Below are 25,101 nucleotides of genomic sequence, written 5' to 3'. Positions count from 1 at the left end.
TCAATTTTTGGGGAGAGGAAATCCCATCCCAGGTCTCTAAAGCATCTTCTTTACTAAGTAGGTGCCCAATAGTTCTGCTATGGCTGGGGCCAAAAGTGAGAGGCCAAACTATTTGTGACTACAGCTGTGGGAGTGTTCAGTTAGCAGCAATACTGGCTCAGGAAACAAACCTCACTGATGATGACGCATTGCCTCCTATCAACCAGAAGTCGCAGGCCCAAAGGAGTGAAGCTACATTTTGCTGACTCCTGCTGAAAGCTAAGTGTTTGGTTTGTCAGCAGCAGGGGCATTCTGCTGCCTGGCCAGAGGTATCTGGGACGGAGGGTAGTGACAGCTCCATGTTCTGGACCGTGTGTGGCCGTGAAGTCTTTCCGAGTCAGAAAAAAATACTGTCTCCGAGACCTGAGTCCTGCCCTAACCTGGGGACCAGGAAGGGACTTTCCTTGAATAGTCAGAGGTATTTTCACTTGCTCTGAAGGCAAAGGTCTACTACTACTCTTCCTATAGCAGTGCCACGTCAGTGGCTGCGAGGGAAACATCAGATGCCTGACTCTCCTTGGCTGGGGAAGTGGGCAGGCCTGGCAGTAGGTAGGAGTGCAGGAAAGACGAAGTAAGATGGGAAAGCAGAAACACAGGACACAAGATTTGGGAAGTGGTTATGACTCACAGCATGTCAGGGGTTTAGTTTCTATCTTATAAATCCTCTTCTTTTAGCAGTAAGACCATTACCCCTTTATCCTAAGTTGTCTTTGAAGTTAATATTTGCCTTTGGGGCAGAGTAAAGGATGTGTGCCTGTGATTTCAAAATGATTTGGCCCCTTCTTCCCTGAGATTCTTTAGTCGCTCTGGAGTTTCCACCAGCAGGTGCTTGCTGCAGCTGGTAAGACTGCGCCGCTCCCAAACTTGCACTCTGTGGAAACGGAGACCCAGCTGACCAACCTCTGATTGTCACACCAGCTGAGCTTTGCTTGAGTCCAATGTACCAGGAACAGCATTTTCCCCCATGATCTTACATGACTGAACCTCCCAACACCTTAGCAAAGACTTAACTCTATTTGAGAGGCAATCGAGTGACTCCTGTGGGCAGGAATGCAGATATTTCACAGCACAGCTAGAATCTAGCCTTACTCCCAAGATTGTGCCCTAAGCCTCCAGCCTGTCCTGAGGGCAACACATCCCGAGCCGTTTTCTCTGTGGACCCGTTTACGTGAAAATCGTGAAGGGATAGAATTCTTGTTCTCAATACTAATACGTACACCTCACTGGATTAATAACAGCAGGTATCCGATGCTCGTGCAGTGCAGCCTTAAGACATGAGATATGATGGATTTCTAACAAGTACTCCTGAAGGGCAGAGGCAGGGAAAGCTGTTTGGGCTTTAAGGCTGGTACCTAGTGGGCATTCTTCAGTGCATCCAGCCCCAGCACATACACGCTCACCTCCAAGCTCCTGAGGGAAGGGACACATCACCTCCTTGCATATACAGGGCCAGATGGACAAAGGAACTGCTAAGTGTTGAGGAGAACCAACACATGAAGTGGCCAAATGCCTTTGTCCATCTCCCTCAACAGCCAACATGCCCCAGTGTGAACAGGATTTCACCTGAAATTTTAAGAAATAGAACATCAAGTTGATATTCAAGATCTTTATTGACTTAACTGTAATAGCAACCATTGGTGAGAACTTTCTTCCTCCCTAATTTCCAAACACCTGCTGGTTTGGAAAGGCAATTACAAAACAAAACAAAATCACGGAATCCCACAGGACCGCCTTAGGACTGCCTGCGTGGTGCCCTCAGCTATCCATCCACGACAGTGAAATGGATGGGAAAGGATAGGGGACAACCACAGCAAAGGAGACAAAGGGAAGATCAAGGAAAGAATTGGCAGTCTCTGCTTTCCCATTCGGAATGGACAGAATCGGACCACTGGTGGCACCGGCTTTTTAATATATAAAATATTTTAAAGATGCTTAAAACGGACACCTGAATGCGTGAGTGTCCTCCGGGCTCTGCAAACCACCTTTAAAGTTTATCCATGGGTAGCGGAAGGTCTCCTCACCAGGTGGAAAGAGATGGGCTCCATGTTCAGGTGAAGGGAAGGCACAGGCTCCCAGTACTGACTCGGATACAGAGGCAGGAGCAGCATGGCTCACCGGCTCTAGCACTCCTCCTCCACTCTCCTGGTTTCAAGTAAAAATTACCCTTGGCCTGGGAAGGCGTTTTTGTTTTGTTTTTGTAAGACAAAGAGGGAGGGATTACAGTGGGGCAAGAACGGATACTGTGCTCTATTCATGGAATTCTCTAAGCCTGAAGTGTCCAGGAATTCTGGTCTTAAGCACCGGCAAGAGCTCCCTTAGCAAATTTCAGTGGAGCTGAATGACTACCAAGGATTGCAGCGTCTCGGCTGGCCCCCCACTCCTAGAAAGGTGGCAGAGTGAGAGCTTCAATACGCCCGGAAATGTGTCGCATGTAGGTAGTATTTTCCACTGGGCATCCATACAGTATGGTCTGCCAGGGCTGTAACCAGAGGTTAAGCAAAGAAAAACCACAGACTATCTGAACAGGGACTTGAAACACTTCACCTACATCTAAGCTTTGCCAAATGGCATGGTATCAATCAACTTCTAGGACCAGCCCAGAGAAAGGAACTTAAATTCCAGAGGGGGGAAAAAGTGACATGAATGACTGTTTGAAAAAGCAAGCATGTATACATCATCCTTAGAGTCTTCGGTACAAAATTTCTGTGCGCTAGCTTGCCTCAAGGAAACGCCAACGCTAACCTGGAAAATAATTACTAGAACAGAAAATGCCCCTGTGGTATAAGCATTCTAAAAAACTGTGCCTCATTTGCCTCACAATCTGCTTTCATCTTTTATTAAGAGCTGAGAGGTAAAGAAGTTGGGAGGGAGGGCTGTGTGGTAATTCCACCCCCTTCAAAGTCCAGACAGAAACTGTTCTCAATGAAACAATGCTTCTTTAAAACAAATACTACTCCCTCCCAGATGTCATGGGTGGGTAAGTGATTGGGTTTCGCAGATTAATAAACAGCTGCCCATACGCACGTAGTCCAGAAATATGCCAAGGGAAGTTCTGACCCAGCTAAAGGTATTGGGCCTCCTCCCTATAGGGGAACGCGAAGCGCTGAGCCCTGGGCACAAGCGGCCAAGGTGCTTGACGCCTCACTGAGGATCCAAGATAGGGAGCTTGGGAAAAGACTGCGTTTCTGGGATGTTGTTGCCAACACGACAAGCCCCTTACAGCAGTGGCCTTGATTCAAAGCAGGCACTCAGTATGTACTGGCTGGCCGATGGACTCGGGGGGTGAGACCCATACATCTAGCAAGCTGCATTCTAGTGGAAATGTTCGAACTGGGAAGGTGAGGTCTGAGAATCTCAGAGCTGGTAATCCAAACAGCAAAAACAAAACACCACCGATGTTGACTCCACCTTAACATCAGAAGGAAAAGCAAAATTCATTTGAAGATGCTTTAAAGATGAGTTCCCTACTGCTGCAAGAAGTACCTTTTTCTTAGCACCTCAGCAAGCAATGCTTTGTGGTCTTGTCAACTCTAAAGCAAGGAGGGCTGTAGATAAGAAAATGTTGAGAAGAGGCAGAGCGTAAATCCATATAAGACATCTTTGAGATGTCTGAAATCTCTAAAAACTTGGTTGGGCATGGCTGCCACAAACACACAGCAGACATTCACTGAGAATGTGTGGGACTGACAGGCTTCACCTGAGTCTCCCTCAAGAGTGAAGACAGGACTTGTTCTCCTGAAGGACCCGTTTCCATCAGGAAACCCAGGGACTAGGTGGCCTGCAGTTAACCTGCACGCTAGACTTACACGAACAATCAAGCACAAACATTTCTACTTCCCAGATGTTCCCTACTTCGACAATAGCTTCTGGGGTGAGATCAGACTCGCATCTGTTTCAGCTGATGTGGCTGGAGAACAGCTGCCAAGCATCGACTCTGGCTTCCAGATGCTGTCATCTATTCCACCCTTAATTTGAACTGTTGGCTTTTCTTCAGCTCAGTAACCCGGCATCAAATTCACGTTTGCTCCCTTTGCTGGACAACCCTGAAGTCAGCTTTAGTGGCTCAGTGAGGATCCAATTCCCTTTGTCGATTCCTGGCTAGGGGAGACAGTAAGCAAGTGGTATTGAATCTGAGAGACACCACGCCTACGACTTGCCAAGCAGCATCCTTGGTAGTCAGGCAAATGGATAGGTATTATGTTCTCCTGGGAACGGCCACTTCTCATCACCCCTCTCAAAACCAGCAGGTAGCTCAAGAACGCATATTCTGAAGAACTGTTTTCAGTAGCAACAAATCTCATAACCTATCATTTAAACTTACCCTCTCTCTCCTCGCCCCCAGTGGCCTGGTTTCATCCTCTATTAGGGGTGAGGTGGTTTTAAGCTATATCTACAAATTTTTTGATACTGCTCCGTTCATAGTTGGGGTATAACTCTCCCCTGGCGTGTAGGCTGGGCTTAGTGGCTTGCTTCTACAAGACAGAAGGAAGAAGTGATCATGTGTGCTTTCAAAGGCTGTCATAAAAGGCATGGTAGCTTCCTCCCCCACTCGACCCCCATCACTCACTCAGGAGGAAGCCAGCTGCCATAGTGTACAGACACACATGCTGCCCTAGAGACCCCCATGGGGAGAAACTGAGGCATCCTGCCAACAGCCACAAAAAGAGCGCTTAGAAGTGGATTCTCCAGCCCCAGATGACTGCAGACTCTGCCGACATCTTGACTTGAACTTCCTGAGACCCTGTGCCAGAATCCCGATGCTAAGATGCTTCCAAATTCCTAACTCACAGAAACTACCAGATGATGTTTGCTCTTTTAAGATTGGGGGTAGTTTGTTACACAGCAATAGATAATACAGGTGGAAAGACAAAACTCTTGGCTTGGAAGCCCAATACCTACTCTGAGATCTTGATGTCTATTTAAACAGGATATGAGGAAGTGAACTCAATGAACCACACTGTAAAGAAGGCAAAACCAGGACAATGCATGTCTCCTGCTGGAATTTGGAGGGAGAGGCCATTTCCCATTAAGATAGACTGTCCCCAGAAGTACAGAAACATGGTTTCCTTATGAACTGTCTCATTCATATGGTACCTGAAGGGTATTCCCTCCCCAAGAAAAGGCCAGGACAGATAATTCATTTAGGTCTTCATCTGTGAGTTGCCTTCTAAACATCCAGAAATAAACCACCTACTGGATTATGGCTTGCCCTGAAAATGATTCTATGAAGCATGGCACAAAGGGTGTCATCTGTTGGAATTTATCTGTTGCCTTGTGAAATTATCTTCAAAATGCCGATTTATGAAGGTCAAGTTACCTCTTGTAGCAGTGGCCTCACAGAAAGAACTGCACTAAGCAGTAGGGAAGTCCTTGCAGAGAAGGCTAAGGGCTGGGCAACTGCTCTAGCCATCATATAGCTGACATTCCCAAGAAATACTCGAAACATGGCTTCTGATTAGGGGGCCACATGCAGATTCCCCGAGATGGCAAAAAAAGGGAAAAATGGCACCTTGATACTACTCCTGTTGGCATGTTTTAAATCCATTCCCCACTGTTGGGTGAGGAACCTGAGTTTTCATGTGCAACAATAAAGATAAAGGGGGCGCTCTTCTGCTCACTGACAGACCCACCGGCTGTAGTTGGAGTCAGATTCCACGGGATGCGAAGGCCAGGGAATGAAGAATGAAAAGCTTCATCCCCAAAGAATCAAGCTTCCAGAGGACAAAAAGGTCCTGAGCAAGCTTCTTTTACAGTGCAACTTGAGTTTTCCCAAGAGAATGTAAACCAAAATTTGGAGTTTAATTAAAATCAGAACAGGGATACATCAAACAAATAAAACATACTTTTCTGATCAACTGTTTTTGAGGCTGAAAGCATCTCCAAAACTTTGGAGGTCCAGCTTATTCCTGAGAGACATCAACCATCACAAAAGATTTCACTCTTTGAACTCTTCACATTTTGTAGCAGAAAGCAGAACAAAGTCCCTCAGACATCCTTTCTCTCATCTAAAATGTATTCACGAACAGGGTCTTCTCATAGTTCAAAAAAGAAAAAAAACCAACAGCTTTCTTTCTTAGCCAGTTGACCTGTTACTCTCACCCTGGGACCCGATGTCTCAATAAGACGGTTCAGGGCACCAAATCCAACCAGAAATTCCTAGGACACCAGTGGCTACGTTACTTGTCTTTCTATGAAGGGGCAGAGGAATTAGCCTTTCTAGGAGGAGAGTCCCTCTTCCAGGGTTACTGTGCCAGTCCATCGTCAGCTGGGGAGGAGGAATGACAGAGCAAAGGGGAAGGGCAAAGAAGGCTTTCATGAACAAACCACGGCAAGGCAGAATGGTCCAGTTTTACAAACCACCCACTACAAACGCCAAACATGCACACCCAAGACTAGAGGGAGAAGGAAAGAGCTCGTAAGGGACCACGGGAGACAGAGGATGGCGCCATGGAACAGGAGGCTCGCCTATGGACATTTCTCTCACCTTCCTAACACTGGAAGATGTGTGATTAAAAAGTTGCTGTTCAAAATTGTACTGAAAACATATCTAAAAATAGGTCTGTAGTCATCTTAAAAATAAAAGGTCACTCCTCAGATAAGAGGAGTGACAGATATTATCAGATACCAACACTTGAGGTATCCCTGACGTATATTTGAAAAATGGCCTGGCAGAGATAAAGGAAGGAGAGTGAGAGGGAGGAAATGAGGGAGGGAGGAAGGGAGGGAAAGAAAGGGAAAATTCAGAGTACAATGGGAAAGGCAAGAAAATGAGGAGGAACACATTTTTAAGCCCATGCTTATCTAGGTCAGCAGCCAAACAAAGCAGGCCCACAAAGGAAAAAAGTTAGTGCTTTTCTAAGAGCATTCTGAAAGTCAACCTTAAACTCAAAATATAAAAAAACTGCAATCTGAGACAACAAATATCACAATGCTCATTGGACTGAAAAACAATGACCATTGAGACTGGGTACTCAAATGGCTCAGTGCTCTCCCGAGGTCCTTCTTAGGTATCGTCTGCAGGATTGATGACCAGGCCTCATGCCAAGTGCCTCTATCACCGGGTATGGACATGCTCTGGGAGCAGTGCAATCACCCGGATGCTCCGAGTACTAGAGGACTGCAAGCAGCACGATGCAAGCAGGGAGGAATGGAAGAAAAGGAGGAAAGAACGGCTGGTCACCGATGAGTCCCTTCTCAGGCAGTTTACAAATTTTTGCACAAATGTGCTAAGTAAAGGAATGGGAAGATGTATTATAATACCAAAGACAGAAGACATTCCCCCAGAGAATGGAGGGGAAGTGGGTGTCAAAACAGTGTCACTGGGGAGTGCTACCCGAATTGTACAAACTGTGCTGCCCCAGGGACAAACACCTCAGGGTAAAAGGGAAAGGAGCTCTCTTCTTGTTTATTTTCCTCTGACAGTTTTGAAGCCCGTGAACCCGACTCCTGCAGCACTGAACCATGAGCGGGGGACAGGAAGGAGAGACCCTGGGTAAGAACATGAACAACGCTGAACCCATCAAACTGGTACTTCCCCAGATTTCCCAGCCAGGCAATTTTTGGTAGGTTGACATTTGATTTGGGATTAAAAAACAAAAACATGTTTTTTTTGGAGGGTTGTTTCTCAATAGCAAAAGGACTACGAAGCCAGAATTCAACTGTTTACCTTTGTGGGCTGCTTAGTTCTACAAAAATAGGCCATGGGCCTTCAATCTAATGTGTCTAACTGGGGGGGGGGGGACGGGGAACAGGGAGAGGCAATGGTCAGATGTAGCTCATCTTCGCATCATTTGGCACCCCGAGGAAGCGGAGGAGGTGGGGAGTGGATGTGACTGCTGGTACTGCCTCTTCTGTGTGTCCACGGGCGAGCCTACTGGCCACATCAGGCGCACACAGCGGGCAGTGCTGCTGCTGATCCTTGCGGGACAGTCAGATGTCCATCTCAAACTGAGCATCATCCCCTAGGTAGAATGACATAGACGAAAAGTTGAACACAGATCAGAAAAGGAAAACAGCTTTCATTGTCATTCCTTCTATACAACGGTCAAAAAACAATTCAAACTGTCCCATGCTCTGCTGCCTTAAAATTATTATTCTGCTTTGTTGTGGCTGGTCTTTTTAATCTGCGGGGGAAAAGGAATGGCAGTCAAATCACCCATGGGGAAGAGCCTTTGGGAAAAGGATGTAAGTGAAAACTTTCCCAGTGTCCCTTTGTCCACAGGTTGACCAAAAAGGAGCTCCTGAGTGCTCCTTGCCATCTAGCACATTCAGCACACTCTTCTGGAGGCTTTGAACTTTGGCTCTGCTCTGAACCACACTTTGTCCATTAAAAACTCACTTGGAATCTGGGCAGGCCGAATGCTGTCTCACGTACAGGGGTCATGGAGTGCAACCTGAGGTGTACTACAGGAGCTGGCCATTTCTACCTCCCTCCTCTGCTTCCAGAGACAGAAGAGTCATTACTCAGTGTGTGTGTGTATGGGGTGTTCATTAAAATATTAAAGGCAGTCCTAGAAAATGGGGGGAAAAACCCATATCGCTTTTCCCCAATACCATAAAAAGGATGGAAATGAGGACTATTAAATTGTTTTAGTGTATGTGTGTGTGTGTATTTTCCCTAGTCCAATAAAGCCCAGGTTCAAGGAATCACCTTTGGGATTTACCTACCATTCCCTGACTTTGGATTTCTGCCCTGTACCCACTAGACTAGATATGGTCATGATTTAGAACTTAGGATTCCAGAACATTTCAAGAAACCCTGGAGAGAGGCTGGAGGGAGGTGGGACCCTTAGAGACATATAATTAACTGAATGGCAGTTATAAGTGCAGCCATCAACTTTCGCAGCCTACCGCAGCAGGCTGACATTCCAATTCCCAGGGCCACCCTCTGGGAACCCAATACAGCATTCTCTTACCAACTGCATGCTTCCTGTCGTGATTGTTCAAGTTGTTCAAATTGTTTACTTCTACTTTGGAGTCTTCGATTAAGGTGCCAGGGCTGGTGACTCCTGGGATATTGGGCAGATGGCAGGGTGGGGTCTGAGCCATGGGAGAATTGCGACGATCCAACAGAAACTTTCGATCATAAATGATTCGGGTTCCTGGAAAACACGGTTGGAAAGAGTTTAAAACAAATTAAGGGGATATCAACATATACTACTCTCCAGGAATTTATTTTAAATCCCACCTAATGCTAGCCCTTAAGGATTTTACAACGAAAGCCGAAAGGGTGAGCTCTGCCCTCCCTGCCTAGGGCCAGGCTCCTCTGCATCCACGCCTTTCCCTTCTCTTCTGCTGGGGAGATTCCTGCTCATCCTTCAGGCCTCAGCTCCAGTATCGCTTCTTTTATGAAGCCTTTAAAAAGAAAATTCTTTCCCCCATCTTACTCAATACATATTGATTATTACAGGACTCCTGTTTATTTATTTGCCTCTCTCTAAGACTCTCGAGTTCCTTATGCCAGGGCCATGGCTTATTTATATCTGATCCAGGTTCTAATCATTAAGGGCCTGTAAAGTTTTAAATGAAGTTATAAACAATATGTGATAAAAACAGCCATTAGATAGATAGCCACCTTTAGGTGAAAGGCTTTCCAAAGAGTCACTGAGACCGACCTTCTTTTCAGACTGAGCTGTGGCAGAAGCCCATGTCTATTTTATAAAACAATCTGCTTATCAGTAAGTGCTACCAGAGTATTTTACAACAGTTCTGAAAAGTGCACTTTACCTGATAGACAGGTAAGAAAACCTGCTGCTATCCGTTCCTTCTGTCATGGTCTTCCCAAGAAGACTAATGGCTACTCATAAAACACAAAACTCAGTGACGATTTAGATGTCTGGTGTCGGCCTAATGCAGTGGACGCTTGGAGCTCTACTGCTCATTCTGAAACTAAAGTAGGGTCAAGAGAAAGGATGTGGTGACCATGTGGGGAGGTCTGCTGAATGGGTGAGGAGGGAAGGAGAGTGGTCATGTGCAGACAGCCTGCTCATACCAGGGTTAAATCCAGGGAAGAAAAACCTGCTTTAAGGGGTTAGGCATCCAAGTCAAAGGTAATATTATATGAAAGTCAAGCTGTGTACAAAGTTACTCAGTTTAAAGAGGCAGAATGTAAATACTACTCATACCTGCTGGTCAATGCTTTTAGATTTCCAAGTGAAAAGAAATGAAACTGCCATATTATCATAAGGAGAGTACGGTTGAGGTAGATTTCCTCAAACAACATGTGATAGATAGCTATATCCCGGGAAACACAAGAACAGATACAATAGTTAACTAATCTATTTGAAATGTGAGGAAGCAACTGGAAAAAAGCAAGGCATTTACTGCAAGAGGAATAGAAATTTTGGAGTCCTCTCCAGAAAGGAAGGAATTGAACATTTAATCTAAATAAATAATATCAACATTAAGCTAAATAGTTGGGAAACGAGTTACAAACTCAATAATTTTCTTGGGATTAATCTCTGCAGTGGTACCATGACACTTAATGCCAATGCTAGTAAACAATTTACTTTTGACTAAATGGAAAATAATCAAACTAGTGCCTTTCTAGGTGAGAAAATGGCCAAGAGATTCTATCCTCCACCCCCCACCATCCTTGCTTTAACAATCAGAATTAAGTACTAAATATATTGTTCTCAATAATACTACAAAATCAGTCACAGGAAAGAATGACTAAGTGTCTCAGAATGGAAGAATGTTCTCAGATGGGAATCTATAAACACATTAAAGCATTTCAAACCTTTAAGGCTTTCAAAGCAATTACAAAAGATATTTTTTCTGGTCTAGTTCTGTTACAACTATACTGCACATACTATCATATTTATAGTTTATAAGAAGTAAAAAATATCTGGCCCTCAGCCTCTCCATAATAAACTACTAAGGAAAACACTTATGCTATATTTGGAACCTACTAAGACAGTATTTTTGCAGATGATCAGAATCATCTGGGATACTTGTTTAAAAAATTCCAACTGAATTCGAATCCTTGAGATTAGAACCTGGAAATCCATATTTTTCAAGTCCCCCAGACTATTCTTGCGTTCGTTAAAGTTAAGAAAGAACCCAACTTCATCCTTCTTCGGAAACCCTAGTAACAGTAATTTGAGAATAGATGAAATATCAAAGAATTAGTAAGAGAGTGAAGGGGCTACAGAGGTCACTTTGATGGATGCTGAGACCCAGAAAAGTGACTTAATCAAGGTCCCCAGAACACAGAGGCACAATGGGAACTGGCCCAGTGGTTTTCTGACTCCCAGTCCAGCCCTCTTTCTGTTCCACTTCATTGTCACTACAATCTCCAAGAGTGGGAGGAGTTGTCCAAAGTGAAGAGCGGAAAGGTATATTACTTACATATAAATAACAGGGTGAAGAGCAGATGGTATGGCAAGCAGTTTATACAAGGGAGGCCACCAAACATTTTCCCTAAAGGATCGCTTTTCAAGATGGGGTGGGGAGGAAAGGTGGAGGGGGTTTTTGATTTTCAGTCTTCTAGTTTGGCAAGGCCTGCATACTTATGTATTTTATAAATGACTTAATATTAGGTTGGTGCAAAAGTAATCGCGGTTTAAAAGGTTAAAAAAATAGCTGTACAAACCGCAATTACTTTTGCACCAACCTAATATTTCTTCTTACATGACTGAGAAATGTAGTTTTTAAAATTATATGAATAGGTAGGTTATATAATCTAACAAACTCATTGCAAAATAGTAAAAGAAGCATTACAACCTACTGATAATATAAGAGGTTGCTGGTAGATAAGCTAATCTCTAAAGGACAGCATGGCAAAAACCAGGTTAATAGCTCTAATTATGGTGAATGCAGCTTCTTTCACCTATAAGCCTAGATGAAACAAGCGAAGGCCAAAAACTTCACAAAGGAAGTCTTTTAGCCCTCTTAGAGTGGGCTAGAATTAGCTTCCTACTTTTACTGTTAGAAATATTTAGGCTCCAAGGCCCACAGACCGTTTGTGACAGGACCATGACCCTAATCTTAGCAGAACAGCTTTGCATGTCTCCCTCCAACCTATTATGACCCCTTAGAAAAGTTGGAAATCATTCATTCCTGGTTTGAAGAAGACACAAGTCTTATCTTTTGTTCCAGATATAATTTTAGAACAAGGAAACTAGAAATTTACCTTTACCCTCTTCGCTTTGTAAAATAAGAACTATAGTAACAACTCAAAAAGGCAACCGGAAATTATGTCATTTTGGATAGTAGAAAACTTAGTTCAATGTTCAGAAAGTGAACAATTTGAATTATTTTGGATGGAAGTTTTTCTAATACATATTTACATTTTTTACTGCCTAGAACAGAAAACAATTCAATCCTTTCTTGATGACTCAGGGTTATTATGAAAATCATTTATTATATTAGGTAGGTGCAAAAATAATTGCGGTTTAAAAGGTTAAAGATAATTGCAAAACCGCAATTACTTTTGCACCCACCTAATACCGTGTTGTGACCTGGGACATCTCAGGGCCAATTCAGTTGACGCTCTTTCTTTTCCTCACACTACACAGAACTGCCCCTCCCTCCAGTTCTGTTGGCTCCCTCCACAGTTAGGCCCAGGGCTTAGTCACTGTGGGCTGGCTTAAACAAACAGAAACTTCTCTCCCAGTCCTTGAGCAACCCAAGATCAAGATGCCAGCACGGGCTATTTCTGGTGAGAGCTCGCTCCTGGGCATGTAGACAGCTGCCTGCTGTGTCCTCACGTGGGTAAGGGGGGAGCCAGCTCTCCAGCCTCTCTTACAGGGGCACGAATCCCATCATGAGGGCCCCACCTTCATGAGCTCATCTAAATCTAACTATAGTATTTTCTCGTGTATAATGTGCACTTTTTTGCCCAAATTTGTGAGGGAAAAAGAAGGATGCGCATTATACATGGGTAGTACTAATTCTGTATGTATATACATGTTTTTAATTCTTTTACTTATGCTTATGAGTTAAAAGTGCAAAATAAATAAATAAATGCTAAAATTCCTTTATAATACAAAAGATAAGTACCTAAATATAAAATAATATAAATTTGAATTCAAAAATTAAAACAAAAGATTTTTTTCCCCCTGCAAGTTTGGGCCCCAAACATGGACGCACATTATATACACAGAAGAACATTATACAAGGAAAATATGGTACATCCCAAAGGCCCGATCTCCAAATGTTGTCACATTGGGGGTTAGGGCTTCAATACATGAATGGGGAGGGTACAATTCTGTCTACACACACCCTTCAAATCCATTCAAACTTCACGCTTCGAATCTGTTGGGTTTGGAAATCAGTGATGTGCTTATTAGAATGCCACGTAAAATAAGAGCAAATAGGCTGAGACGGGGCCTGGTGGCTTTCCAACGACAAAGGGAAAGAGCGTTAGTGGATAGAGCTTTGCACATCTGTTGCTTCACCCCCCACTTTTGCTGTTCGCTGCTAAGTTTCAGAAGGATGAGGTTTCACTGTGAGATGTTCTTACTGCCATTCAATGTGCAAGTCAGAACAAGGTTATTCTGATTTCTGCAATACACCAAGCTTGGAAACTGGGGATGAGGTGGTGGGGAAAAAACAAATAAAAATAAGCTTTCTATTTTTCAATTATATATATTAGCAATAACATATGCATTAAAGAATTATCACTGAAACAACTAGGAAATAAGAAGTCAAGATTCTACCTAAATGTTATAGATGTGTAAATGTAAACGAGATGTATACATCTCTGTACAAATGTATAAGAAAAACTTTGAAGGACTTCTGTGACTTTGCAGGTGATAAATACAGTTTTTACAGTTTTACTGAGATATAATTCACATATAATTCATTCATTGAAAGGTGTAATAGTTTTTAGATTTGCCGAGAGACATTTCACGTAAATGAAATCATATATGGTCTTTTATGACAGCCTCTTTCACTTGCGTTAATATTTTCAAGGCTCATCCATATTTAGCATTTGTCAGTACTTCACTTCTTTTTTATTGTTAAGTAATACTGCACTGTATGCATATATCACATTTTATCAATTACTCAGTAGACAGACAAGACATCTGGGTTGTTTCCGTTTTGAGTAACGCTGCTATAAACATTCATGTGCAAGATTTTGTGTATATGTTTTAATTTCTCTTTGGTATATATACCTAAGAGTAGAACTGATGGATCACATGGTAACTGTTTAAACGCTGAGAAACTACCAGACTGTTTTCTTGTTATCTGTTTTATTCTTAGTGGGTGTAAAGTGCTGTCTCCTGGAGATTTAATTTTAATTTGCATTTCCCTGAGGGCTAGTAGTGTTGAGCAGCATTTCAAACACCTATTGGCCATTACAACATATATCTTCTTTGGAGAAATGTCTATTTAGAGCCTTTGCCCTTTTTTTAATGGGTTGTCTTTTTACCACAGCGTTGTAAAAGTTCTTTATGTGTTCTGTCTACAAGTCCCTTATTCATATGTGATTGCAAGTATTTTCTATTTTTTGGATTGCCTTTTCACTTTTGTGACAGTATTCTTTGAAGCACAAAAGTTAATATTGATTAAGTCCAATTTATGTCTTTTTCTTTTGTTGCTTGTGATTTTGGTGTCACAATCTGAGAAATTATTGCCTGACCATAGTCATTAAAAATGTTTTCCTCACGGCACCTTGAGCTGAGCTGCCGCTGAGCTCCCGGATGGCTCAGTTGGTTGGAGCGCGTCCTCTCAACCACAAGGTTGCCAGTTCAATTCCCCGACTCCCGCAAGGGATGGTGGGCTGTGCCCCCTGCAACTAAGATTAAACAACGGCAACTGGACTAACAGCGACTGGACCTGGAGCTGAGCTGCGCCCTCCACAACTAGATTGAAGGACAACAACTTGACTTGGAAAAAAAAAAAAGTCCTGGAAGTACACACTGTTCCCCAATAAAGTCCTGTTCCCCTTCCCGAACGAAATCTTTAAAAAAAAATTTGTTCCTATGTTTTCTTCTAAGAGTTTTATAGTTTTAGCTGTTACATTTAGGTCTTTGAGCCATAGGGTCCAACTTAGGGTCATAATACCAGCATGGCCAGGTCGCTGTGTCCTACACAATTGGACCGAGAAACAATGGCTTGAACCGGAGTGGGGGGAGGGGACAGGCGGAAGAAGGGGAGCAAAAATAAATAAAAGTTAAAAAAAATTTACAGAAATTAGTAAATTGAGAGAGGAGAGGAAGTGAGAGACAGAAAGTAATGAAAGTGTCTTAGATTTCTCATCTTTCATAATAGGGAGTGTCAACAGTATTATCTAAGGTTAAGAAATCAAGAAATGGTAGTATACATATAGTACAGCAACAGTGGTAATCAATAAAAGCACTATCAACAGAAGTTATTAAAAGCAGTTGTCTCGGGCATTTGACTTTGCATTTTATGTGCTTCTGTTCAATTTTTCCTTTTCTTTTTGGTTTAAAAATATTGCATGTATTACTTTAGTCTTCACGCTTGGATTTCAGAACAAATAGGAACTTCAAGATCTAGGGTTACCACTTAGACATTTATAAATTTTCTTCCTCGTGACCAGACAGTAGGATAAATCTAATTTCTTGACCTAGCACTTTCTTGATGCTCACATGACTAGCAAATATGAGAGTAAAACCAAGTCCCTTTGATGGAGAAGAGAGAAGAGTAAAAAAAAATTCTACCTTTTGATCTAAAAACTAGTGATTTTCAAATGGCAGGGAACAAGGCCAATGAACGAGGCCCAAAAGTACGCTCACCAAGATAGTACAGAAACAAGGTCATTCTAGCCTAAGGGCCTCTTTCAAGGCCAAGTAGCTTAGTTTAAATGATAATTAATCCATGCATTAAGCTATATACACTTAAGAAATTATATAATTTGAAATAAAACCACCTAGAGAAAGTCCACTGTAACATGGTTAACTGACAGGGTAGTAGTTACTCCATTTTCACAGGGTCCCCCTCATAAAATTCTATTTAACTAAGGCTGCTTCCAGAATTAGAATTAAGCACCCATGCATGCAAAAAGACAACTCAGAACAGAAACATTAAGTAACGTGCCCAAATTGCACAGCTTGAATAAGATGGCGACAAAACCCTTCAAGAAGGCTGAGATGGACCTACACCCTCACACACCAGTGTCACAGGAAGGGAGAGTGTGGAATCAAGCAGGGCTTCTCAGGGGATTTTCTCCATGCAGAAGAAAATCTTTCTCAGAAAACCCTTAGCTAACCTTCCCCTGCATCTCATGTGGCCAGAACTGGAGAAGAGGCAGAGCAGCCACGGTGCATGTCCTGGCAGCTTGGCACACGGCCACTTAAAACCATGAGGGAGACGGGGGTAGCTAGCACAGAGAGGGAATGGCTACTGGGCGGGAAACCAACAGCGTCCGCCACATCTGTGTTTAATATTTACCTAAATTTAATGACTATTAACTTAACCAAATGGATTAAAAAATCAAATTAGGAGGTTGGGAAGTAGAAATTATATGTATGTAGAAGGGTGTATATAGCAACTAAGTCATCTTCCATAGTTGGAAACAAATGATTACTATTGGTTTAAAACTGAGAAATAGCATTAAATCATGCTATTTAGAGACCCTGAGCTAAATACAAGGAACAGCTAAGAGTTTTAGTATATGTGCTGCCAAAGCGAGCACAGAAACAGCTAAGAGTTTAAAGTGGTGTCTGTGGGGAGTGGAAATGGAGACGAGAGGGGATGGGGAAAGAGAATGTTGCTGTTTCTTATTAGCTTAATAACACTATCACTTTCAAACCTTACTTTCACAGGTATAAAAAATACATGTCAAAGAAAAATAAAAGGGTCATTGCATGAATCTTGACGATACTATGCTAAGCCAACCAAGTCAGTCACCAAAGGACAAATACGAATATTCCACTTACATGAGGTACCTAGAGTAGTCAGATTAATAGAGATACAGTAGAAAGGTGGTTGCCAGGGGCTGGGAGTGGGTGGGTAATAGGGAGTTAATTATTTAATGGATATGAAGTTTCAGTTTGGGAAGATGAAAAAAGTCCTGGAGATGGATGGTGGTTGCAAAACAATGTGAATATATTTAATGTCATGGAACTGTACACTTAAAAATGGTTAAAATGGCAAATTTTGTTACGTGTATTTTACCACAATAAAAAATATACTTGATTTCAGACTTCTAGCCTCCAGAAATGTAGAGATTAAATTTCCATTGTTTAAAGCCCTCCCACCCCAATTTTTTTAAAAAAAGATCAAGAGTGTAAAAAAAACACAAAAACCCAAAATAAAACTCATTATAAAGAATTGAAAAAAAAAGATGACTCCAAAGCATCTGTAAATGTATATATTTATGCATAACAGACTGACACAGCTAAGGCAGCAGAGAGCACAAGGAAGGAAGGTATCCTTCAAACCTAGAAACTGAATTTAAAAAACCACAAAGCACTTGGCAAGTAACCTCAGGGTTCCATTAGGGATTCCTGACAATTCTCCATCGATGCCTGAGGTAAGGGCCACCAAGAGATCAGAAATAGATTCAAGGTGAATAGGCAGCAAAGCACTTCTAAAGCACTCAGAAAAGAAGTCTGCCTCTTTCTTTCCCTCACCCCCAATAGGAAAAATAAGAAGTGAAAATACAGAAAGGACTTATAAAAATCCTCTAACTCAGTATATCCTCCAGGGAGGCTGTCGGTGGTCAAGCCATTTTCGGTGTGTGCAACCATCAAATCCCTAAAGTGCTAATCAAACCAAGAAAGGGATAATTTTCACATCCACAGAAGGCACACCTGGAGCCTCAGGATCTAAGAACTTAATCTGACTAAATTATTATAGCAAAAGAAAGATATCTGAGGTTTGTGTACAGCCAATCTTACTGTCCTTTGACTAACTCCAAGTCTCAATAACTGGGATCAAAGATTTCTAAGACATTAAGGTCAAAGGATGGCCCCCAGCCCTACCCCTGAGGACACTGCCACAATAGAAAACACAGCGAGGCTGAAGGAGAAGTTGGTAACCACGTTTCCATCCAGGAGGCCCAGTGTCAGGAGAGGACTTAGGGAGCATCCCAATGTCCGAAGCCGTCGGAAGCCTGTCATTTCACAGATGAAGACACTAATAGCCAGATCGGCACTGCTGGCAGGGGGAAAGCACTCAGATTCAAACCTGACTTTCATTCCAATTATTTGCTTTCCTCCCAAATTCACTAAAAATAATACAATGTGTGTGCACAATTGTATTATCTAGCAATACCTTCCACTTTTATTCACAGTAAGGAACTTGAACTCTTTATCAACAAAGTGAGTAAGTGGCAAAAGCCTACTAGAGATCACTGGTCTAGGTCACTGTTTTTATCTGCCGCCTATTCATAATAGTTCTAGGAACTTAACAGACCAGAGAGTAGTTTCATTTCAATGTAAACGCAGCCCAACTCTTAACATAACGGTCTCTGGTGATGAGATGAGCTCCTCTCTCTGAGGCCCAATTGATTAATTATGACATCTTAAAATGAAGACTTACAAGCCTCTCACACTTTCTGTAAGTACCTCTTAGACCTAGAGAGCAATGGTCTATCTTTACCAGTAAATAGTTAGCACACCTGCTATAAGCAACAGGTCTATTCTAAAAAAGGTACCATTAAATAAAGTGTAACCTTGACACTATGACCAGACAAAGACAACACAAGAAAAATACAGACTAGTATCTCTCATGAATATAGATGCAAAAATCCTCAACCAAAGATTAGCAAACCGAATTCAGCAACATATCACAAGGATTATACACAATGACCAAGTGGGATTTACCCTAGGCGTGCGAGGTTGGTTCGACATCCAGAAATCAATTAATGTAATACCATCATATCAATAGAATGACAAACAAAAATCACATAATCATCTCAAGAGATTCAAAAAAGAAAAGAAAGAAAAGGCATTTGACAAAACCTAATACCTTTTCATGATAAAAACACTCAACAGACTAGGGATAGAAGAGAACTTCCTCAACCTGATAAGGGGCGTCTATGAAAAACCCATAGCTGACATCTTAATGATGAAAGACTGGATGTTTTTCCCCTAATACTGAGAACAAGTCAAGGGTAGGGTTCTCACTGGCTTGCCACCTCTGTTCCACACTGTACTAAAGGTTCTAGCCAGGGAAATTAGGCAAGAAAAAGAAACAAAAGGCACCCAGATTGATAAGGAAGATGTAAAACTGTCTCTGCTCAGAGATGACGTGACCTTGTATACAGAAAATCCCAGGGAATCTACAAGAATTGAGCTGTATTCTCTAGCTAACTTATCCTTGTTAATGTTTTTACTTTCCAAAACTACTCAATAAAATGAACAGTTTCTGTTTGTCAGGGCATTTGTCCTAGAGATTTGAAAGATGATTTCTTTAGATGTAAACACTCATAGATTTCTGAACTTTTGGCTTGAGGCTGTGGCCAGAGAACAGGTAAAGGTGGCCTTTAAAACTAGCCACATATCGGGTGGATAGCTGCTGGGTGGTAAAGAGCACACAGGTTTTAAAGAGCTTTCATGAACCTAAGTTCCATGATGAACAAATTTGAAAATGGTAACCTAGGCCTTCCCTATTCGGTAAGTTGAATGACTGCAAGTCTCAACTGACTTTTGTTCTATTATAAATGGAGGAGCAAAAATCTTTTAAACATTAATTTGTTCATCTAAAGACTCGGGAGTCAAGAAAATGTTCTGCCACTCATCAACAAACTACTTTGCTCAGGCTCTTTCTCTCCAGCCTGATGAACTAGCTTCCGCCACATCAACTTTTCATCTGTCTGATCTGCAAACCTTTACACATGCAAGTAATCAAGCCACAGTGTCTGCAAAGCATGCAAAACCCCTCTTACAAAATTGTCTCTTAAGACTCCAGTCCTCAAAAAGTCTTTGCTGAACAACCCTGGGAGTGCCAGTTTACAGATTCGTCACTTTTCATCCTTCCTATTTTATACACTAGGCCGCAGGAGAGCGGAAGGGAGCTGTGCGCAGGTCTCTCCTGCATGTGCTGCTCTATTACCTTGGAAAAGTTCTGTCTGTCCTCGTGAGACTGCACCTGATTCGGGGCTGGCAGAGCCGCTCCCTTCCACATAAAGCACTGCCAGATGCCTGGAGGATGAGGACTGCTGCCTTTCCCAGACTCAGAATTCAGTCTCTCATCAGCAAAAACCTATCCAACAACAAACCTGAAGTACACCTTCTTTAATAAATACATCAGCAGCTGATGAGTCTGAGACTAAACCTGAATCTCCCATGGAATGATGGACAAATATGAATTTGTCACTCGAAGTAAATGCCAGATTCTCCAAACGCAAGGTGAATGAACACCTTTCATTACGTTTTCCATGCACTTCTCGCATGCAACAATGAAGTCTTTTGGTTAATAACTGAAGCTAGAGAACCAAATAGTACATTTGTTGGTTCAGAAGTTTTTGGCCTAGAATAAACTCAGTCCAAGGTCATCGAACTAGAAATTTTATGACAGTCAGAAACTGGCCTTCTTTCCCGGTATCTACATACAGAGCTCTATTTAGTTCTCCCAAGAAAGAAACCAGATCAAAACGCAGGGAACTCCCCCGCCCACCCAATACTCTTATTTTATTAATAACCCAAGCGGATTCTTTTCCCTACTTCCTGCATTCTCCTTTATTTCCAGACCCTTCCAATGGCCTTCAGGTAACTCTGCCCCAGTGAACCAATCACAACAACTCTGCAGCTGGCAAGGAGAAAGAGCAAACACAAGAATAAGATTTCAGATCATCAGAGTTAGTTCCCCTCTGGTGCTCTTGGTATGGCATCGGCATCCTTTTCCACAGCTGCTGAGGCTGTTTGTTATACAGGAAAAGAAAGGCTAAAAGGGTCTCCATGTCTTTGCTCATTCCCCAGAGCACAACTCGCCCAGAAGGAGACAGCAGAAAGAATCAAGTTAGCTAGCATTTATTCCAAAGGTAGAAACATCTCTTTAAATATCTGCAAACTTCCTTTCCCAGTAAAATAAGCATCTTAAGATAGTGGAAGAAACAACTGAAATAGGGATAGGACACCAAACCAGAGGTTACCCACTGCCATTATACAGCAGTATTACACTAACAAGTTACTTAATTTCTCTGAGCCTCAGTTTCTCTCAGCTAACCAAAGTGTTATGAAAGTGAAGCCAACCATAGTAACTTTACCTTCCATTGACACTAGAACTAGCTTCTCAAAGGAAGAACCAAAACAAAATCCAAGGGCTTTTTTTTTTTTGCCTTGAATTTATTCAACAAAAATTTTTCTCTTCCCTAATAATGAGAAAAGCAATAAGAGAAATCCAAGAGATTACAGCAAGTGTTTTCACCCCCCTCTCATTTTGAGAAATCTTTTCAAGGGTAGGCTGTATCCTCTGATCCCCAATAAATAAAGGACTCAAGGGGGGGGGGAGGTCTTAAGTTCACTATGTTGTGAATGTCCCTGCCCAGTCTGATCATTTAGGGCATTTGGCACATCTACTGTTATTCCTGAATGCTCTGACATGTGTATGACACTCCAGAAATTTGAGACAGGAAATGCTAATCCCCTTCCTTCCCAGTAAATAGAGATTTCCAACACAAGCCTACCGACTCTCATTTGTTTGAATGTTTACAAGTCTGAAATATGTAAGTTAGCACTTGACTCTACACAAGTTTTTTGTTCTAGAATTAAAAATCTTATCCATCCCCAATACCATACCCATCAAGATTTTAAGACCATTCAGAGGAAGGACTGCATTTCCTATTTTTGTCTGTGGTCTCATTTTGTGAGAAGTACTGCACTGGTCCCACAAAACTCACTCAAGATACCTAACCACATTAATTCAGGTACCTGGAGGAGACCAAATTAACAACCAACTATCTTACCCTGGTTCCAGGAAAATCACACCGGGGAGAGAAAGGAATGTAACAAGAGACATGAACAAACCAGGAGGGCAGAAAATTTCCAAAGGGGAAATAATAAATCAATAAGTATGGAACTTCTAAACAGCAGTTAATTGCTATAAAATAGTGATTAAATCCAATCACAATAGTGCTATATCTTCTAAACACAATATGTAAATAAGCCTTCCTGTTAAAATTCAAAGATCACAACGTGCTCTAGCAATACAGGTTTAATATAATACATGAGCTACGATGACAAGTATTTAAATCTGAAACAACAAAAAAGCTGTGTAGAAACTATCTGGAGACAGGTTTAGTGATATTTGAGAAAGCAGTGGTAAGTGTGTGTGTTGGGAGGAAGGGTAAATGAATCAATATTTCTGGCAATCTTTCCAAGCATTTCAGTAACTAATCCAGACTATCAGACAGGCTTCTATCCTTAAAGCAATGCTTAAAGACTATGCCCTTATTTTAAAAGCATGATAGGAGCGGACAGGTGGCTCAGTTGGTTGGGGTGCGAGCTCTCAACCACAAGGTTGCCTGTTTGACTCCTGCAATGGATGGTGGGCTGCGCCCCCTGCAATTAACAATGGCAACTGGACCTGCAGCTGAGCTGCGCCCTCCACAAGTAAGATTAAAAGGACAACAACTTGACTTGAAAAAGTCCTGGAAGTACACACTGTTCCCCAATAAAGCCCTGTTCCCTTTCCCCAATAAAATCTTTTAAAAAAAATAAAAGCATGATTGCTTGGCTGCTTGAAATAGGCCAAAAAATGCGCCCCGTTGTGGCTCTTCCCTCAGGGGAATAATGATTAATATATAACTAAAAGTTTAGTTATTTCCCCAAACAAATAATAGTTGAGTTCTGTTGTTATTATGATATATGTTCTGAATTGCTGGGAGCACCGGCATTTACTAACCCGTCCCACAAAGAACTCTGGAAGTTATCAAGTCCTTTCCATCACCTCGGAAAACCATGTCCACTTCTTAAAAGCTATCAGTTCAAGACAACTCGACGTAAAGCAGATTCTGGTCTACCAAAATGTCATGATTAAGCAGCAAGGTGTCTCCGCAGCTCAGGGGCTGGCCTTGAAGAGATCAGGTCAGAAGGGAGGTTCCCTCAATGATACAGGCCACCTCACTAAGAAACCGCACTGTTCCGCAAAGGTAAACCTCCTTAAAACCAGCTCTCCAGGCGGCTCATGAACCTCTCCTGCCGGGTCATTTTCACGTCTTCCAAGCCGACACCCTCTCCCCTAGCGTTGGCCGGGCCGGATTCCTCCGGAGAGCTCTCTCCTTGTTGGCAAGGCGGTCTTCTTACTCTAAGGTCCCTTGTTATTGTGAAAGCGATTCAAGGATCGCCGGGACCTAAGTGCAAGGGATCGGTGGCAGAACAAGAGGAGAGTTCAGCCCCCAGGAACGAAGCCAGCCACCCAGCAGCGGCAGCGCGGCCAGCCCTGTCCCGACCCCCCAGCAGCAGCCCCCACATCCCCGAAGAAGGCACCGTTCCAAAGTCAAAAGTGAAGAACGGTTCCCTTCAATGCGGTCCCCCAAGACCCTCTGCAGTCCCCTCCCTTTGGAGAAGGGCCCCGTCAGGGAAACACAACCTTCGGGCTCCGCTTCCCGCGACCACCCGGCGGCTTCACCTCTCCCGCAGTGCCCCTCCCGGGCAACAGTCCGGCCTTCTGTGAGAAGCGATGCCCAGGACGCTCCTCTGCACGGCCCCGACCGGGGTGCCCTCCTTGGCTTCCGTGCTTCCCGGAAACCAAGCCGCAGCACGATTTTTCAGGAGGACGTCCCCTGAACAGGAGCCCTGATGCGTCTTAGATGTAAGACCCGGTCACCGCCAGTCCCGCTGCTGCCGCCGCCCCGCCCGCCCGCCGCACCTCGGCTCCCCCGCCGTCACTGCGGCGCTGCTCGGACCGCTCCCCCCCCCCGGGACGCCCCCCGCCCCCGGGGCCGTGTCCGGCGAAGTAAACAAGGCTGCCAAAGCGGGACACGCCAGGCCAGGCTGCCAAACCCTCCGTCCCAGCCTCGTGCTCGGGTCCTACAGGCCGCAGAGCAAGTCCCGCAGGGCCCCGGGGGGAGCAGCCCCAGCCCCCCCGGGAGAGGCCTGGGAGCCGCCCCGGGAGCCCCCGCGCGAACGCGCACAGGCGCCCCCCACGCGGGCCGCACGGGCAGTGCGGGCCGGGCCCCACGACACGTGCGGACGAGCTGCCCGGGCGGCCCGGGGAGGACCCCTCGGTGCAGCGCGGAAACCTGCCACCCCGAGGGAACGCGGCTTCCCCCCCCGCGACACGAGAGCCACGTGGCCAGAGTGGGCGCGCGCCGAGTCGCGCGCGGGCAAGAGACACGCGAAGTTGAGGTTCCCGACGGCAGCCCCACGGGGCCGTGGCGCGCGGCGCGCGAGTGGAGCGTGCACGCGCGGGGGGCGGGGGGGCGGCGGCGGCCGGACACGCCCCGAGTTAAAGGGCCCGGCGGGGGGGCCCGGCGCGCACTCACCCCCCGGCGTGGTGGAGAAGAGCGTGCCCCCCGGGGTGGTGCAGTAGTCGTGAGGTAGCTGCGCGGCGTCGCTGAGCGCCACGGTGCGGGTGGGGATGGCGCGGCTCTGGCTGGGCTGGTGGCCGCGGCCGGCCGACGCGGACATGGCTCCGGGCGCGGGCTCTCCGGCTTTGTCCGGCGGGCGGGCGGGCGGGCGGCGGCGGCGGCGGCGGGGCGGCGGCAGCTGGGGGCTCGGGCAGCTCCGGCTCCTCCAGCGGTCGGAAGGGCGGACGGGGACGGGCGCGCGCCCCTCGCTCCTCGCTCGCTGCCTCTCGCTCCCGCGTCCCGCTCCGCTCCCGCCGCCGCCGCCCTCTCAGCCGCCGCCGCCGCCGCCGCCCGATCCTCCGGCCTCCGCCCGCAGCCTCAGCAGCAGCAGCAGCGGCAGCAGCGGCGACGACGACGACCGGAAGCGGGCGAAGGCGGGAGCCAGAGGGAGTTCGGAAGCGGGTCGACCGGAAGTGACGTAGCGTGGGCGGGGCCGAGCCGGCGAGGGGTGGGGCCGCGGACGGGGAGGGGTTTCACTCCCGCGCGCCGGACGCCCGTCGCAGGGCGAGGCGAGAAGTGTTGGTGAGCGAAGGTAGGCACGGAAAAACTTTGGTTTTCTTTATTTGTAAGTGTCAGTCTACCCTACAACACTACACTACGGACTTCTGCTTCCCAGTCATCTAAACAAAAGCGTA

The 25,101-nt window shown here is 44.6% G+C and overlaps 1 protein-coding gene across 1 annotated transcript; it reads right to left on the bottom strand.

The window, feature by feature from the left end:
• Positions 1-1,630: 1,630 nt before the first annotated feature.
• Positions 1,631-24,773, bottom strand: EIF4EBP2 (eukaryotic translation initiation factor 4E binding protein 2). Its single transcript, XM_081074015.1, has 3 exons — positions 24,383-24,773; positions 8,955-9,140; positions 1,631-8,000 (listed from the first exon to the last, which is right to left on the bottom strand). Exons 1-3 carry the CDS (start codon positions 24,525-24,527, stop codon positions 7,969-7,971), a joined length of 363 nt encoding a protein of 120 aa, XP_080930141.1. The 5' UTR covers positions 24,528-24,773; the 3' UTR covers positions 1,631-7,968.
• Positions 24,774-25,101: the final 328 nt, after the last annotated feature.

This window comes from Rhinolophus hipposideros (assembly GCF_964194185.1).
Source record: "Rhinolophus hipposideros genome assembly, chromosome: 15".
Taxonomy (NCBI): Eukaryota; Metazoa; Chordata; class Mammalia; order Chiroptera; family Rhinolophidae; genus Rhinolophus; species Rhinolophus hipposideros.
The sequence above is the reverse complement of the archived record's forward strand: the minus strand, read 5'-3'. Positions and strand labels throughout refer to the sequence as shown.